The sequence below is a fragment of the Buceros rhinoceros genome, unplaced genomic scaffold (genome assembly GCF_000710305.1).
Source record: "Buceros rhinoceros silvestris isolate BGI_N320 unplaced genomic scaffold, ASM71030v1 scaffold25060, whole genome shotgun sequence".
Classification (NCBI taxonomy): domain Eukaryota; kingdom Metazoa; phylum Chordata; class Aves; order Bucerotiformes; family Bucerotidae; genus Buceros; species Buceros rhinoceros.
Window position 1 is genome coordinate 14,786 of NW_010388278.1, and position 214 is coordinate 14,999.

General features: G+C 65.4%; 1 protein-coding gene across 1 annotated transcript in view; it reads right to left on the reverse strand.

The window, feature by feature from the left end:
• The window catches only part of ARSG (arylsulfatase G), a gene marked incomplete at its 3' end in the record, with an annotated part of 14,038 nt that overhangs the window by 12,002 nt on the left and 1,822 nt on the right, over positions 1 to 214 (reverse strand). The window contains exon 4 of the mRNA XM_010145428.1: positions 134 to 212. Within this exon, the coding sequence (XP_010143730.1) occupies positions 134 to 212 (79 nt within the window). The remainder of the gene's footprint in view (positions 1 to 133; positions 213 to 214) is intronic.

Here is a 214-nt window from a genome sequence, read left to right on the forward strand (position 1 = left end):
GCCACAGGGTGCATGGGGTGAAAAAAGGGGTGCACAGAGCATAAGGGGAGGGTGAGCACAGCAAAGAGCATCTCCCAGGGCTGGGGACACTGGTGCAGATACCCACCTCCCAGTGCCCTGTGTGCCACAGTACCTCACAGCCGCGCTGTGCCGTGGGCAGGGCGGGCAGGGCGGCAGGGTGTAGCTGGGGGGGTACGCGACGCCCATGTAGTGG